Source organism: Lissotriton helveticus, chromosome 12, assembly GCF_964261635.1.
Source record: "Lissotriton helveticus chromosome 12, aLisHel1.1, whole genome shotgun sequence".
Classification (NCBI taxonomy): Eukaryota; Metazoa; Chordata; class Amphibia; order Caudata; family Salamandridae; genus Lissotriton; species Lissotriton helveticus.
In genome coordinates, this window is record NC_136073.1 from 100,911,293 (window position 1) to 100,921,873 (window position 10,581).

Here is a 10,581-nt window from a genome sequence, read left to right on the forward strand (position 1 = left end):
CAGTGTGCCTCCTTTTAGGTGGCGCACTGTCAGTGCGCCTCCTGAGAGCTTCTTTGCCTCTGTATCTGTAATAAGGTCGGGCTCAGAGGCAAAGGGTGCTCCTCATTTGCATAGGGCCACACACCCATGCAAATGAGGAAACACCCTCTTGCCGAAGGGCTGGCATGCAAATGAAGGAGCACCCTCTTGTAAAAGCGCCAGCACTTTCAGTATTATGGAAGGGGATGCACAAGCATCTATGGCCCCTTCTGTAATACCAAGGCACGCAAAGCGGGTGCAAATGCCATTCGAATTATGGTCCCTGGAGTGCAGTGGCTCCTTGTGGTTGGTCACATCACTGTAATAGCAGTGTAATAATAGTAACAGAAAAACTATAATACTTTAATAAAATTGAAATACTTTATTTAAAAAACGTTGACCTTTATAATACGTTTACCATTTCAAAGAATGAATTTGAGTGATGCTGCTGTACCCATTTGTTTAAATGGTAGTGTATTACTGAAACATTACTGGCTGCTTTTATTGATGTGGTGACACCATCTACTTGATGTACGTCTTTGTAATTTAATGCATGCTACTATTTGGTAGTGTGTGTAATAGACACACTTTTGCTTTTGAAAAAGATAAGCACCGACTGGACCATGATTTATTGAGTGTTGCCTTTGCATACCAGCAAGCTGGGATTACTAGCTCACACCACATCCCCTGAGTAGGCCTTGGACTGCTCTGTATTGCTACCCTGAGAAAGACAAGTGCTACATATTATGGTACTCGGTTCACAGTAAAAAGACAATTGCAGACTTATTACATGTGAAGAACTCACATCCTTCACAACTAATAACCCAATTTCTTACAACTGCCATAGATCTTCATTATGAGTGGCACAATTTGACATGGCTCAATAGCTCCTGGTCGAATTATGCCACCCGTAATTCCAAGTCTCTTTAGGCCTGGAGATATCCGATCTGGAAACTCTGGACCAAATAACGGCAGGCCTGGAGACACCAGACCTTTCAGAGCTATTGCAGAGACAAGGGCTGCAGGCAGAAGCCTAGCCCAATTGATCCTTGCAGCATCTCAGGAAATCCAACAATTATCTCCCTCCGCAGGCCCAAGCCTGCCATTACATGCTATACCCCAGCCCAACAGCTACCAAGCTGACACTTTTTGCAAGCCCACAGCAGACAGAACAATTGGTGTTTTCCTTCAGAATGGGAAGATAAAGTATGGAAAAGGACCCCGGGGCGTATCGATTTTTATTCCAAAAAGATAAGGCATTCCAGTCCTAAGGTTTTTCTGAAGATGAATTTGTATGTTGACTTTAAAACCTTTGACATGCCGGTGAGCATCTTGTTTTACTTTGGCACTAACATCCTTGAAGTGAAACAGGAAGTATACTTCTAATTCTACCGGTAGAATATCAAGAAAGATTCAAAGTCTTAAAAAAATACTAAATATCCTTCAGTAAAAAAATGGCTTGAAAATCTTTATAAACTGCAACACTTGTAAAATCCTTAATATGAAGCAGGAATTGTTTAGGAAAAAAATGACTTTATTTGGATGAAGTGAGTTCGAATGATTAATCGAAATGTCTTTTCTTTAAATTCTTCAACAACATTACAGCATTTACTTTTTACTTTTTGTTTTTGTTTCCTCATCTGTGTGGCGTCATCTTTTGAAAGAGGATTTATATATGGTTGGTGTCAGCTTTTTGACCTAGGCACCTGCTATATTTATGATATGCAGAACTGGTTAGCATAGTATTAGGGAATAGTAACATACTAAAAAAAAACTAAATTTTTAAAGAAATACCTGAGGATGCCTGAAGAGACCCAGGATTCTGGCCATTGCGACTGAGTGAGTAGACATTGTGTCTCCTATGATGGCCGACACTGCTGGTCCATGTCCGCACTGGTAGTTAATTGCTGGTGACTCTTGTCCCGTCAGCATTTGCACCGTGCTCTGGAGAGAGTACTCCAGCATCAGGCACGTGTCATAGACTGTGAACCCCAGCGTTACATTTGGCAGAATGCTCTGGTCTGCATTGATTTCCGATAAGGCAAAAATAAGGGCTTGGACCCAGCCATAGGACAACACACTGAACCTGAAAAGAGAGAACAGAAGTCATTGAAAGATAAGTATTGCATGATGGAACCAGATAAGGAAACATTGACTTTGTCACAAATCAGATGAGCCGGAGACTAGGTTGTATGGAAGACATTCCGAATGTGAATTCATTCATTTTAAGCCAGGGATGGGGATGAACCAGAAGGAATCCGATCTATACTCGCGGGTTTTTTGAATGTTTTTTGGTTCTATCTTGTTTGTATCTTCAAACCTTGCTTGTAAAATGTATACTCGTACAACATTGGTCCCTCCGTCCTTTCAACTTCTGGATGTCTCTCTAAAGTACATAAAGGGATTATATAGTTGTTTTCCAAAATAACTGTGCAACCTTATCTCTGCTCAAGGTTACCAGATATTAGGACCATATCTCCTGGGCTCCAAGCCTATTCTATTCTAAAATTACATTTTTTAACCTAAATCCAGTGGCAGTATCGCTGTCTGTCAAATTATATCTTGTCACAATACTGTATGCTAAATACTTTAGAGTTTAAAGCACGTTTAGCAATTTTGTTTCTTTTTTTAGCTGGGATTTTAAGATTAGAAGCACATGCATTTTGGGAGATTGGTCTACTTGGAACTCTGGAACTTATAGGAAAAAATAGATAAGTAAACAAAAGATATTGATTTTCCCAGGCCTCTGAAAATCTGCTGGTTTCTAAAAGACAATTTCCCTAGAAAAGGAGAGGTTTACAAATCAGGCATATGAGGCATGCTAGTGACAAATCTTCTCGGGTCTTACATAGGAACCTTCAAAGCCCTAATTCCTTGGTTCAACATAAGGTGTTCAAGACAGTAAATATGTCTTGAGGCTAAGCAGTTGACTTAGCTTTGGGACACTCACTGACTCTTGCACAGCAATTGGCAAAGAGATGCTGACGCTGCCCCTGAATGGCAAATGCAAAAAGAACAATTAATGGACAGAATGCAGGACAATGTCATACATTCACCCCAGTACAGAGATCTGGGGCTAAATCCATCTTTTTTGTGCTCACCATGCCATTCAAGTTTAAACCCAGCCATATGCAAATCAGTCTTGACCCTGAGCCCAATGGGAACAGTCCAGCCCAAACTGCCAGGCCAGATCCTCACTGGACTGGAAACAAGCATCCTAGGACTGGTTTCGGGCTTTCAGCCTTTATCAGCCAAGATAGCTTGACACCAGTGGCATGGAGAGCACATGATCCACGTCTGGGTATACCCGTTCCACTCTGGGTGACAAATGCAAAAAGAAAAATTGATGGACTGAATGCAGAACAATGTCATACATTCACCCCAGTACAGAGATCTGGGCCTAAATCCATCGTTTTTTTGCTCACCATGCCATTCCAGTTTGGACCTAGTCATATGCAAATCAGTCTTGACCCTCCGCCCAATGGGAACAGTCCAGCCCGAACTGCTAGGGCAGATCCTCACTGGACTGGAAACCAGCATCCTAGGACCGGTTTGGGGCTTTCAGCTCTCATCAGCCAGGGTAGCTTGACTCCAGTGGCATGGAGAGCACAGGACCTAGGTCTGGGCATACCCTTCCCACTTGGAGTTACAAGTGCAAAAACAACAATTGATGGACAGAATGGTTAACAATGTCATACATTCACATCAGAACAGAGATCTGGGACGAAAACCATCATTCTGTTGCTCCCCATTCTATTTGAGTTTAAACCCAGCCATATGCAAATCCGTCTTGACCCTGCACCCAATGGGAACAGTCAGCCCGAACTGCCAGTTAAGGTCCTCACTGGACTGGACACAAGCATCATAGGACCGGTTTGGGGGTTTCACCCCTCATCAGCCTGGATAGATTGACTCCATTGGCATGGAGAGCATGGGGCCCTCATCGGGGCAAACCCTTCCCACTCACTGTGACAAATGCACAAAAAACAATTGATGGACAGATTACACTACAAAGTCATACCTTCACCCCAGCATAGAAATCTCAGTCTAAATCGATTGTTTTTTGTTCCCTATGCCATTCAAGTTTAAAACCAGCCACATGGAAATCAGTCTTGACCCTGCGCCCAATGGGAACAGTCCAGCCCGAACTGCCAGACCTGGTCCTCACTGGACTGGAAGCAAGCATCCTAGGACCGGTGTTGGGGGTTCAATCCTCATCACACATGATTGCTTGACTCCAGTGTCATGGAGTGGACGGGACCCACGTCTGGGCATAACCGTCTCAATCAGGGTGACAAATACAAAAAGAACAGTTGATGGAAAGAGGGCAGAACAATGACATACATTCACCCCAGTACAGAGATCTGGGCCTAAACACATTGTTTCTTTGCTCCCCATGCCATTCAAGTTTAAACCCAGCCATATGCAAATCAGTCTTGACCCTGCTCCCAGTGTGAACAGTCCAGCCCGAACTGCCAGGCCAGGTCCTCCCTGGACTGAAAACAAGCAGCATCCTAGGCACAGTTTCAGAGTTTCACCGCCTCATCAGCCAGGATAGCTTGACTCCAATAGCTTGGAGAGCACGGGACCCAGGTCAGGGCATACCCGCCCCACTCAGAGTGACAAATGCAAAAAGAACAATTAATGGACAGAATGCAGAACAATGTCCTGTGGCAGTCCAACCTCCATAGTCCCAATGCAGCAGGTGAACCAAACTTGCAATAAGGGCCTGAGCCTCAAACCCAGAACTGGGAGATGCTTCTAGCAGATTACTCAACAAGGTTTAGTTTGCAGGCTTGTGGCTTAGGGTTTGCTGTCCCTTGTTAGACAAGCTTTACTTTTCCATGCAAATGTTGGACTTCCCTCCATATAAATTCTGAACTTGCAAGCATTGCATTTGAAGTTCTTACTTGTGAAAATCTATGTCAGGATTGTGCCATCCTGCCACCAGATGTCGCTCACGAGGGTGCTTCACAAAGCTGCCTTAATATCTGTCTATATACACATCAATACTCATCATGGTTAGTTTTCCTTCACCTTTTATTCCAAGTGTCTGTTCACTGTCCACACTGCATTATGGTCCTTACAGTTCCCTGTTGTGACCAGACTCTGCCTAGATCACAACTTGGAGGGGTTTTCCTGTTCACTAACTTAGTTCTTGGATCCTACAGTTATTCTGACCCCTTATTTTTGCATTCCAGACTCTTTTCTATGTCTGTGTCAATACGTTCAGGTTTAGATATTCCATGTCTTGTATCACCTGGTTCCCCTGATCTTCCTTTGCCAGGTTCCAGTTATTCCTTCCCTTCACTGGTGGTTCCCTGATTCCCTGCACCTGGTTGAGTCCTTGCAGGTGTCTTTCTCTGCACCTGCGCTCCTCCTCTGATCCTCCAGTTATTCCCGCCCTGTGGGCTCAGATTTCAGCTGCTTGCATCTGACTTCTGTTGAGTCTCCTTCTGCTCTGTTGTGAACATGCTGCTGTTATTACAGTCTTTTTCCTTTTTGGCACTCATTGTCCTGTTTTTGGCTATTTGTACTGTCTGTTTCTGTCCCTTGTTTTCCTGCATCTCTGTTCCTGTGTTAGCCATTGATTATAACCTCCTGTCTGCACTCTAATTGTTCTGCCCTATTGTATGCAGACTCCTTGCTTTGCCTTCTGTGTTTCTGTTTGTCTACATATTTCTGTCTGGCCTTGTTTAAGTGCAGATCTTTCCAATCCTTGTTTCCAGTATTTCAGTACTGTTCCTGACCCTGATTCACTTCCTGCTTTGCCTGAGCCCAGTTTCTGTTTTGGTGTTCCTTTTTCTGTTTCTGGGTGCTCTGCCTTCAATTGTTATCCTGAATTTCATTACTTCCAAGGGTGCCCGTTAGATTCCATTGCTTGAGCCTTTAGCACAAAGAACCACCCAGCGCACCTGCTCCATAGGAGCTGCTAGGTATCTGCCATATGTTTGTGAGATTAATCTCCTTTTTGCTTTCATATACGATTTTTTCACCTCACAGAGAGATCATTTCCGAGGCGCAGACAAACTATCATTTATGATATTTTGTCTGTCATTTCCCCCCGTTTTACCTGCAGACTTCAAGTTCCCTGTTCGCAGGCTGTTCAAACTAGCTTCACTCCTCAGCTTCTGTCCTACTTCCCTTCCAGCCTTCAGGCACTCTCTTATATTATTATATTATATTACTTCAGTTTTCCAGACTTGTCGCATTCGCATTCAGCTAATGCCCTGACAGATCACCCTGCTGGGCCCCTGACAGTCTAAGTATTTAACAGATACCAACTGATGTAGTATAGGCAGTCAATGTACTTTGCACTTGGACAGATTACAGGGGCACAGTGGTCCAGTTTCACCACTGAGCTCCTTAGGAGGGATTTACTTCTCTGCAATATGTCCTAGGTCACAGAGTATGGCATACCACACTTAGGGAAGAGGAGAAGGAGATGTGGAATCATAAGTGCAATTATCACATTAAGCTTGCACAGTTGTTTTAGAGGTGCATAAAGATTATGGAAAGCCAGTAGTGATAGCAGCAGTGTAAATGATTATCGACCCCGCAATATCAAGGAATTGTGAAAAGGCCTACGTTTACGATTGGGTGGTGATTGGAAATCCTCGGATTTTTATGGGTAGTGATATATCTGGGGGAGTCTCAACTTGTAGAAGTTCCTACTCAATAATCACAGTAGGGTGTAGTAATTTCCACAGATAATTTTCACTGATATAGGACACTTTTCAGAAATCAGGTTTTCCTTTCCCACACAACTCTAAATTAGACACTCAATTTCAGTTTCTGTTTTGTGGATGGGCTGTGGATGGGGCCTTTTTAGGTACATACACATTATGCAGTTTAACCAAAAAGTGGTGCAGAATGGCTTGGGGATATCTGCAGAAAAAATTGATCCACCAAATAAATCATCTGTCACATGCAAAGATAAAATGTCTGGGTCATATCCACACAAACAATTAAAGGCATACATCAGCAGAAACACAATGATAGCAAAACATGCAAGTACAGACATGTATAAAGAATAGAAGTGGGCGGAACTCATGGAGTTTTACTCCGTGTAATTCCACAGAGTCACATAAAAAATCTCGAAGATTTTTTAGAGGATGAAACTCGATAACTTGGTTTTTCAGGAGACGATTGGTACTCACCTGTACTGACTGTTGCTGCCCCACGGCTATATGTGCTCCGGGGAGCCTTGTGGTGAAAGGGATCACGGACAGGACCAGTTCTTGATCTCTGGTGATCTCAGTTGATCTAACTGGCTCTTCTTCATTGTATTGTGCAGCGTCAGGGCGGGATTCACTGCATCTGTGTGGAGGAATGACTCGCTGTCTGGCACATGCGCACTTGCACCGTCACCATGGAGAATGTTTTCAGAGAGAAGGCTTTTCCTTAAACAGGATAATTCCGTATTTGAATTATAGTCCTTGACTATCTGATATATTTCCCACACACTTGCAGAACACCACCTATGCTGTAATATACCAGGTGTTTCGAGGTGGAATGCCTAGCCTTTTATCTGCTTCAAAGGCTACATTTTGATGCCCTGTGTTCATGGTTTCAGCTACTAGTCTGCCTTCTCTTTCCATAAATTCACAAACTCCGTATGCTTAATTTCTGAGCATATCCTGGAGTAGCACTTTACAACCTCTGAGCATGCGCACGGGGAGTTCTGTCTGAAACCTGACGGACTTTCCATGGAGGGGCTTGTGAGGGGTTGTTGAAAGAGGGGAGGAGAGTGTGTTGTCTGCCTAAAATGAGAAACGGGCACCAGTGTTTATATGACACAGCCCAAACTAACTTGACGTGTGAGAAACTCCCCCAATTATGGTACTGTGAGTCTTGCATTATAAATGTTTATGAGATTTATAAAGTTTATGGCTGCCCGCAAGCTTCTCAGCACCGCTGAGAGGACCATATATAAAGTGAGATCTCATGGGAACAGCCAGGTTTTTAGTTTTTTTCTGAAACATTGTTCGCTTTTGATTAGTCTTAGTTCTGGGTCCATTGTATTCCAAAGTTTTGGGACCAGGTGTGAAAAGGCTCTTCCACCCCATCTTGCTTTCCTTATCTTTGGAGTGTTTATCAGGAAGCTAGCTCCTGAAATAGACACAGGTGTGTGCAATATGCAGTTGATACTGCCTCTTGTATTTGCTAGCCACCACCTGAGTGTGAAACTCTTCTCCTCCTCTTCTTTGCATGGATGATTAACACTTTGTTTGTGAATAGATTGACACTGAAAGCTTCACTCCAAACACATTTGCCAGCGGTGTCACTCCATTCTCTACTGGACTGCCTCATGCAGAAAACCGTATCATGACCTAGGAATCTTAATAGTATATTCTTACCTGTTTATTGCATTGTGAAACACTTTAATGACTCCGCCGACCGAGGCGGCGAGGTCACTGGTGATGGCCATGCATCAGCTAATACACCTTAATAAAATCAAGAGCTAAGTGGGGATCAGTGCTGAGTGCTCTCTATGCACCAGAAGCTTGAAACATGGACTAGAGCCTTTCCTGGTGGTCTCGGGGGTGCTAGTGCTGAATGATTAATTGAGCAGGTGGAGCAGAGGATGAATTTAAAGGTAATTCTGCATTACAAGAGTAACATGGAATTATTAAATTCCTCCAATAACGCAGGCGTAATAAGAAATTCCATCCACCCTTAATGAAGAAACATAAACAAAGACAGATTTAAATTCAAGGACTGGGTTTCAAGCTAAACAGGCTTGTATGCACAGATAAAGATCCAGCCACACATTCACATGATGTGCAAAAATACACAAAAGCAAATGTGTGTAGGCAACCACACAGATGTGCAGCTGCTGCAAGGTGGAATATTATGTGGTATGGATGGGAGGCCTTACCATGCAATACACAGAGATGCTCCTTGAATTCAACAGCAGTGATCCTTAGCTCAGTCCTGGTAGTGTGGCAAAGAGCAGTCAGTCATTACAGTGAAGCATCTTATAGTATCATTATGGGGCATAAGTATTTGAGACAACTCAAAAGAAATACAACACCACTTTACAAAAATAGAGCTTAGTTTTATATATATTTAGATAACAAAAGAAACTTTTTGTCTTACATATAACCGGTGTTGAAGATTTTCAAAGCATTACAAAATAAATGCATTAAATACTTCAAACATTTAACAGTGTGGTCAATGGGAAATGCTGCTAGAGACAAACAGTTACTAAGCGGTCTATTTACTTTCAACCCTCTCTAGGTAGAGTTCCTTGGGGGCCTAGGACCAGGTTTCCACAGTCAGGATAGGGCGAGAAGGGCTTTGCCCTTGAGTGGGTGCAAGCACTCATGCATATCAAGGGCAATGAAAGCTTTTGAGGCTCACCACCTTGATGGCTGTAAATACCAGCCTTCCTGGAAGGAAGGAGGTGTGGCCTTCTTCCTGCCCAGTTCTTTGTCTCTGTCCTGGAAAAGTGCTAGCACATCCCACTAGGCGGGCAGACTCTTGTCTCAGCGGTAATGGCTTGGGGGATCCCACCAAGGTACTAAAGCAGGACATCTTAGGGTGGGCACCCACGAAGGGTGGAACCACTGTGCATGGTAACCCATCCTCGACACGAGAATCATGCTGGAGGTGAAAAACCACACCAAACATGACACAATTCAGTTGTTAAATAATGGAGCTGGCTACCTCGAGGTTTCTCTTTAGCCAGCCCATGTTACTCGATGGACAGCCAGTCACTTAAGTAAAACCTTGCTTTACAGGGTTACTGTATGGATATATATGTATGAACATATATATCCACATCTTTAACATAATGCGCTCTTCCTCCTGGGCTTAGGAGGACAACCTTAATAGTGATTTACTTACAGCAAGGCAGTTGCATGGCTCTACAGAACATGGTGTGTGCAGAGTCAATCTTGAACAGACCGGCTGCTCGTGCTGGTCGGCAGTAGCAGTCCTGCAGACATACTTTTACCTCGGCCACACAGGGTGGCACAATATAGTGCTGGAGCCCTGTGGACACCTTTATCTCCTTTGCCCTAGGTACCCCTAGTACCATCTATTAGGGACTTATAAGGGGCAAAGTACCTTGCCAATTAGGTGTACTTATTTAACATCACTTTTAGGGAAAGGAGCACAAGCACTAGGGCCTGTTTAGCAGGTCCCAGTCCAGCTTCTAATAGATGCATACAACACTGACCTGAACAGGCACAACAGAACACTGAAATCTAGACAGGGATGGAGAATATGGTGATAGACAGACCAAGACAGTCATAGTACACGTACACATACAAGTGTAAATATGTAAGTTGAAAAGAGCACCACATTAGGTTAATGGGCACAAAAGCACAAAGGCATAGACATATGTAGGAGCATGGAAATGTAGAATAGACAAGGAAGCACAGATATTTAGACAAACAGAAGATGATTACATAGACACACTGCAACACAGATGTTTAGAGACTGCCAAGAAAATAACATTAGACAATAAAATACAGGGTTTAAGACTACATAGAAACTAACTAAGGCAACACCAATCAGGAGTGGCAAGGACAATTGGTCTCACACTTTGTAAAA

At 43.4% G+C, this 10,581-nt stretch overlaps 1 protein-coding gene across 1 annotated transcript in view; it reads right to left on the reverse strand.

The window, feature by feature from the left end:
• Positions 1-5,606, reverse strand: part of LOC144797950 (extracellular calcium-sensing receptor-like) — a 110,166-nt gene extending 104,560 nt beyond the window's left edge. Inside the window, exons 1-2 of the mRNA XM_078668754.1 lie at positions 5,458-5,606; positions 1,813-2,104 (exon numbers count right to left, since the gene is read on the reverse strand). Coding sequence (XP_078524880.1) covers positions 1,813-2,104; positions 5,458-5,606 — 441 coding nt within the window. The remainder of the gene's footprint in view (positions 1-1,812; positions 2,105-5,457) is intronic.
• Positions 5,607-10,581: the final 4,975 nt, after the last annotated feature.